Below are 7,058 nucleotides of genomic sequence, written 5' to 3' on the forward strand. Positions count from 1 at the left end.
CTCATCACCACTATCAGCCTTTCTACCATCATCTTGATGAGTCGCATGTGGAGTTGGGGCTGTAAACTGCGTACCCTGCATCATTTTTGCCATCATGTTTTGCATCATTTGTTGCATGCGCTCCTCCAGTGTCTGCTCATGTTGTCTATATCTCTCCTCTAGCATCAACTCGCGTTGTCGATCTCTCTCCTCCATTGCAATCAAACTATCATTGAGCGTTGCAACAGTCTGATGCAATTGTTGAATCTCTTCCTCCATTGCCTCTGACTGAGCACAATAGGATGCAGTAGAAGAAGATCCATGTGATGAGCTAGGGTAAAAAATTGATGCTTGAGATCCAATGCCATAAACCCTGTTCTTCTTCTCCCCCCCAACAACTTGATAATATAGTGCGACCTCATCTACAATAGGAGGGTCACTGCACCCTCTTGTGGTTGAGACGACTGCTCCTTAAGCGCCAAAAATGCATCCTGCATGAGTCAATACACATATTTTAAATTTATTTTTCTTGGCAATTGAATAAACAAACTCACTTATTCATTTTTTTCATATAATTGAAAGACATAAAATACTTGTTCACTTACCTTAATTGATTGCGCTCGTGAATCAACCATATCGAAGGTGCCTTTCCTAGTGTGGGTCTTATGGAAAAGTTCATAAGGAAAAGGTCTTCGGCCAAGCTGGGCTTCCTGAAAAGATATAATGATTTTAGTGATGTTTATAATAATGTTCGATTATTTGCTACTAATATGTAGACAGACAATAACAAAACTAGTAAATATGAAATCATTACCATCCTATAGTAAATATGAAATCATTACCATTCTATCTGCATGAGTAGCATGTGGCCCAGAACCCCCAGTGTGTCTAGAGATGCACCCCCAACTCCCCCTATCTCACTACAGCGGTTAGCAGTGAACTGATGGCTCTTGGTTTTAAACTCTGGGCTACTCCATGCCTCCTTCCATTTTTGCATTGTACTATTAGGCACGATGACCTTGGATTTTCCTTTCCTGACATTGCACATTAGGGCCTTATAGTGCTCTGTGACCTTACGCCTCAAGCTTCCTTTACTAGTGGAGTCACCTCTTGCCAATCAAAGTATTTCTGGTATAAAATAAATAAAAATTAAGACAGTTGTATTAGTATGATAATATTTTAGAAAAAAATTGACAGCATTTCCCCTTAATTTTGGACAATCCAGCCTAGTTATTAGGTATTAATTGCACCTGTTAAAAACGCTTCATATATTCTCAACAATAAATAACATCCACCCCAACTACAACAACTCACAACAATATATATTTTCAATATCACACAAGCTGTACATATAGATCATTTAAGCATTAATATACTTCAATTGTGTTCTTTTACATTAATTCACAAATTTTCATCACTTAAATGATATTTGTTCATAACATTCTTTTTTGAGGTTTCATAAACTATGCAAATTAGTTATCTGATAGCTAATTATATTTAAATATTTATTTTATTACTTGAAATTCATCCCAGTAAAACTCTTTTGTTTCAGGCGTGATAGTTTTCCAACAGTGCCCCTCTGGGTCCATCCTCTCCTTGAAGATATTCTTCATCTTCTTAGCACATTCCTCAGATGGATGTAACCTGTACAAAAGAAAGACAGCAAATATATTGATTTTATGTAAATGTAGAAACACGGTACTTCAATTGCCAATGATATGCAATACCAAATCATAGATAAAGTTAATTAATTTTAAATACTTACGTGCCATTAATGAGCTTTATTCTTTTCTTTCTTCCAAATGTAGTGAGTGATAGGCCATCCATCGATGATATTGGTGCTGCCCCAACTGAATGACCTTCATGACCAGAGGTTGATCCAATTGCAGGCTCAGAAGATGGGGTAATAGGTGGTGGCGGTGGAGGTGGAGGTGTAGCTCGATGCTGTGTTGAAGCAGTAGACCCCTCTGGATCTGGTGTCGACCTCCCAGTGGATCGTGAAGGAACCTGAGGCTGACCCTGTGTAGATTGGTCTAGTTGATCATTGGGCTCATCCTGCACAGGTAACTGCCTTGACTGTGAATGACCCAACAAACCTCCCCTGCGACCGTTGCCTCGCATCCTACATAAATAATTGTATTAATTAGTTAGCTTCGTTCAACTTATGATACATAATACAGATGAAATTAGTTAGAGTTTATACTTCAAGTTTAGAAATATAAATTCATTAAGAGAAATACCTAATTCTAATTAGTATCACTATCATATACATCATCGCATTCCTCATCACTTTCTGAGTCCAATTCAAGCTCTTCTTCATCTTCAACATCCTCTTCATTAATTTCAACTAGTACACCGTTTTGATCATTCAAATATTGTTGTTGATCATCATCATCATCAATTTGAATCAAAGGGACTTCCATTTCATCTTCTTGAAATGGTTCTTCCCGTGTAGGGGGGGTTGTGACATTCACTTGCTCAGGAAGATCAATAACAGATCTCGCTTTGATTTTGAACACAGCCCACCAATCATCCTTGTCACGTTTTAAGCTTGGATATATGGAGTAATTCACCTGAGCAGCTTGGATAGCAAGAACAAATGGTTCATACCTATTGAAGGATCTTTTATGATTAATGTCCACAAGTTTATATTTTGGATGAATCTTTGTTCCCACATTTGGTGTTGGATCAAACCAATCACATTTAAACAATACAGTTCTTTTGATTGGTAATCCAGGGTACTCCAATCGTAGCACTTCAATTAATTGTCCATAGTAGTCACTTTCATTAGTACTGTACTTAGTCCCCTTGATACATACCCCACTGTTCATCGTTGCCCTATGCGAACCATAACCTTCAGTGTGAAATTTATAACCATTAACTACATAACTATTGTAGCACATAACACTTCTTAATGGACCCTTTGATAGATCCTTTAAAAACTGGATTGATATATTGTTGGAGGGATTGTGAACATATTTATTGAACCACTTATCAAATTCACGCTCTAGTTTCTCATCAACTTGTTTATCATTGATATTTGGATTGGCCATGTGTAACTCATTAACAAAAATGCTGCACACAATGAAAATAGTTAATTACATGTTTGGAATCAATAATGGCATTGCAACAATTATAATAATTGAATATTAGAAAAACTTACTCAATGTACGGTTTTACTTCTATACAATTCAACAAGATGTACATTTGTGCTGCTTGAAATTCTTGTTCTGTGAGATATCTAACCTTTCCTTTTCCCAGTGGCCTACCAGAATGAGTGAAAATTGATAGATTCCCTGGATGTTCATCCATATGTTCGACTATATCATCATTGCGTGGAACCTTTCGATGCCTTGTGTTGACATGGGGTTCAAAATAATGAGCGCAGAATGACGATGCTTCTTCAACTAAGTATGCATTGCATATGGAACCTTCCACTTTGGCTTTATTTTTCACATTATTTTTTAACTTCCTAAGGTACCTGTACCATTTACTATTTAGTCACAACAAAGTTTTTATTTCTCCATGTAATGATAGTATACAACAATACATTAAACTAGTTACCTCTCAAATGGATACATCCACCGATATTGCACAGGACCAACAATCCATGCTTCATAAGCCAAATGCACTGGGAGATGTTCCATAGAGTCAAAGAAACTTGGAGGGAATATACGCTCTAGTTTACATAATATTATAGAAATCTCTTCATTGAGCTGTAACATGACTTCTTCTCTAAGTGTTGTTGAAGTTAACTCTCTAAAGAAATTGCTCAATTCGGTCAATGCTTGCCACACATTTTTTGGAAGCAATTCCCTAAATGCTATTGGGAGTAATCTTTGCATAAAGACATGACAATCATGGCTTTTCATCCCAAACAACTTTAGTTTTCGCATGTCTATACACCTACCCATGTTTGACACATAACCATCTGGGAATCTAAGATTTTTAAGCCATTCACATAACACTGCTTTTGATTGTTTGTCTAATGTGTAACATGCTTTAGGATACTTTCCTGTTGCCATATCCCTCTCTAACTCAGGTCGGTGACAAAATTCTTTCAAATCTTCCCTTGATTTTGCATTGTCCTTCGTCTTCCCTTCAACATTCATCACAGTATTAAAAATATTTTCAAATACATTTTTCTCTATATGCATGACATCCAGGTTGTGGCGAAGCATGTTAGTACTCCAATATGGCAAATCCCAAAAAATGCTCCGTCTCTTCCAACCCGTGTTTTTTGCTTTGCAACTGTTATTCTCATCTGCACCCATATCTGTGACACACATTAATCCTAGATGTTCTATTTGTTCTAAAATTTCCTCACCAGATAGAATGGGGGGAGCATTTTTTATAACTATATTGTTCTTTCTAAAAGCAATTTTATTCCGTCTGAAAGGATGGTTAGCTAGTAAGAATTTACGGTGATTGTCAAACCATGATTGTTTACCACCCTTTGTCAATGTGAATGCATCTGAATCGCCCCTACAATATGGACAAGCAGTCTTGCCTGCTGTGCTCCAACCGGATAACATTGAATATGCAGGGAAATCACTTATTGTCCATAATAACGCAACCCTCATATTAAAATTATTCTTCTTTGATGCATCATATGTCTCAACTCCAACTTCCCACAACTGTTTCAACTCTGCAATAAGGGGCTGTAAGTACACATCCAATTTGTCTTTTGGGTTTCTCGGACCAGGAACTATTACCGTTAGGAACATATACTCTTCCTTCATACATAACCAAGGAGGCAAATTGTAAGGAGTGACAATGACTGGCCAAGATGAATATTGTTGTCCAGACTGACCGAATGGTTGAAACCCATCTGTGCACAGTCCTAGCCTTACATTCCGAACCTCAACAGCAAATGAAGGATGTGTTTTATTAAAATGCTTCCATGCAGTTGCATCTGAACAATGACGCATTACCCCATCTTCATGGTCATGCTCAGCGTGCCATCTCATTTCTTTTATTGTTGCATTCGAAGCATATAATCTTTGCAATCTCTGTGTGAGAGGAAAGTAGTACATTTTCTTATGTGGGACATTAGTTTGAAAATTAAAAGAGCATCGACTATGTCGTTTGAACCGTGGATGGTCACAAAATTTGCAATTCGTTAACTCACTATCTTCAGCCCAATATAACATACATCCATTAGTACAACAATGAATCTTCTCAACAGGTAGGCCCAATGCTTGGACCAACTTCTTCGTACTGTAAAAGTTTTCAGTCATTAAATTTTCATCCGGTAACACCTCTTTCATAAGTTGACAAATGTCATCAAAACACCTTTCTGACAAATGATGTTCTGCCTTGATGTTCAACATCCTTGCAAGAACTGAGAGTTGCGAATGGCTTTCACAACCTGGCCACACCTCTTGATTAGCAGCTTGTAACATGTCATACAATTTTTGAGCTGATGGATTTGGAGGCTCCTCCATTACATCCTGAAAGAAATTAGGACCTGCTGCATCCATTACCATTTGCTCATATGTATTGCTTGTGCTATTATCAACCTCTTGAACAGATTCTGCTATCATAACATTTATGTTTTGACTATCAATATTACTTGTGCGGGGTTCCCCATGTAGAATCCATTTATAATAATATGACACAAATCCATGCTTCATCAAATGTAACCGAATTGTATTCTCATCAACATAATTACGATTCTGACACTTTCGATGATTACATGGACACTTCAGTTTATCCCCATCCATCCACTCTGGATGTTGCTTAGCAAATGTTATGAATTGTTCAATACCTTCTATGAATTCTGAGGTCAATAGGCCATCTTTTAACCTAGCATACATCCATCTCCGATCTGATCCCATTTTGCTAATAGTTGTGTAATAATTAAGTGAATATTAGTAATGATATGTCAGATATCAGAATTACATCATATCCCCAATCATGCGTTGAAAGGTAAGGCCCTAACCCAATTAGAATTGTATCATTTCTACCAATAACAGACAGATAATGACATGTCATATATTTGTAAAAATTTCGGCAGCATCTCCCATTAGTTCTCCAAGTGCACAACATAAAGGCTGCACCCAGAGAACAATGAGAGATGTTACGAAATTTCTACAAATATATAATACATATTTATATCCATCCTATTCCTATGTAGAGTATACAATTCCAATTTGTCCAATAGGACAATCCATTGTCCACTGACATTAATTGTCAGTAGGACATTGGATGGGTTTTCTAAGGTTATTATGTGACAAATTTGATAAAAAAAAGAAGAAACTATTAAGATATATAGAAAATCTAAAATAGTGTCCAACAATAGAAAAAATTATCACCTCAAAAATTGATATGCATGCATTTACAAATCAAAACGCCATATTAAAATATTACTTACCTGTGTGATACTGAAAGCAAGGGACAAAATAACGAGAGATAGTGACCAAAAGAGAGTGAGACAGACTGTAGTTCCAAAAAAAAAAAAGAAATTATGTCAGTAAATTCTTGTATAAAATTTAACACCCAAAAGTAAATAAATAAATAAATAACTACACTATATGGCATAATAGTATAAAATTAAAAAGCATAATAAAATAATTAATTTAAAAATTAAGGGTGTTAAAATTAAGGGTGTTACAATTTATAAATGATTAATTTTAAATATAAATAATTTTATAAATGATGTTTTATAATGTCTGAAATTACAAACTCAAAAATTTTAAAATTCTTAAAAAATTATAGTAAATAGAATTTTCAATAATTATTATGTTTATATCTAAAATAAGTTTTTAATTATTGAAATTTAAAAATATTTAAATAAAAGATAATATTTAATATAATAAATTAATTTTTATATAAAAAAATACAAAAAATGCACCACATGTCAATTTTTTAGAACCTCTCATTAGGTTAGGTGGCACACTCTTATAAAGCCATTGTTAATTATGGTTAAGGCTTGGCTTTAATATATATATATATATATATATATATATATATATATATATATATATATATATATATATATATAGACTTATTTGAACATAAACCAAGAGTTCAAAGTATCTTTATTTCTCCTCTGTCTTCTAAGACCATTTGACTTG

The 7,058-nt window shown here is 35.0% G+C and overlaps 2 protein-coding genes across 2 annotated transcripts; both read right to left on the reverse strand.

Annotated features, from left to right (window-relative positions):
- Window positions 1-1,059: 1,059 nt before the first annotated feature.
- LOC131178359 (uncharacterized) lies at window positions 1,060-2,411 on the reverse strand. The gene is made up of 4 exons (XM_058143320.1): window positions 2,220-2,411; window positions 1,745-2,101; window positions 1,497-1,623; window positions 1,060-1,107 (listed from the first exon to the last, which is right to left on the reverse strand). Exons 1-4 carry the CDS (start codon window positions 2,315-2,317, stop codon window positions 1,060-1,062), a joined length of 630 nt encoding a protein of 209 aa, XP_057999303.1. The 5' UTR covers window positions 2,318-2,411.
- A 38-nt stretch (window positions 2,412-2,449) lies between these two features.
- LOC110641004 (uncharacterized) lies at window positions 2,450-5,819 on the reverse strand. Its single transcript, XM_058143321.1, has 4 exons — window positions 3,544-5,819; window positions 3,143-3,460; window positions 2,799-3,054; window positions 2,450-2,482 (listed from the first exon to the last, which is right to left on the reverse strand). Exons 1-4 carry the CDS (start codon window positions 5,817-5,819, stop codon window positions 2,450-2,452), a joined length of 2,883 nt encoding a protein of 960 aa, XP_057999304.1.
- Between the last annotated feature and the right edge of the window lie 1,239 nt (window positions 5,820-7,058).

Source organism: Hevea brasiliensis, chromosome 3 (genome assembly GCF_030052815.1).
Source record: "Hevea brasiliensis isolate MT/VB/25A 57/8 chromosome 3, ASM3005281v1, whole genome shotgun sequence".
NCBI classification, from domain to species: Eukaryota; Viridiplantae; Streptophyta; class Magnoliopsida; order Malpighiales; family Euphorbiaceae; genus Hevea; species Hevea brasiliensis.

Bases quoted from the DNA above. Each gene is read 5' to 3' on its own strand.
- LOC131178359 (XM_058143320.1), bottom strand. From the start codon at position 2,317: ATGAAGAGGATGTTGAAGATGAAGAAGAGCTTGAATTGGACTCAGAAA. The intron at 2,102-2,219 runs GTATTTCTCTTA...TTATTTATGTAG, and splicing joins GTGATACTAATTAGAATTAG to GATGCGAGGCAACGGTCGCA. The intron at 1,624-1,744 runs GTAAGTATTTAA...TCTTTTGTACAG, and splicing joins ATAAAGCTCATTAATGGCAC to GTTACATCCATCTGAGGAAT.
- LOC110641004 (XM_058143321.1), bottom strand. From the start codon at position 5,819: ATGGGATCAGATCGGAGATGGATGTATGCTAGGTTAAAAGATGGCCTA. The intron at 3,461-3,543 runs GTAACTAGTTTA...TAAATGGTACAG, and splicing joins TGGATGTATCCATTTGAGAG to GTACCTTAGGAAGTTAAAAA. The intron at 2,483-2,798 runs GTATGTATCAAG...TCAAAATCAAAG, and splicing joins GGGCAACGATGAACAGTGGG to CGAGATCTGTTATTGATCTT.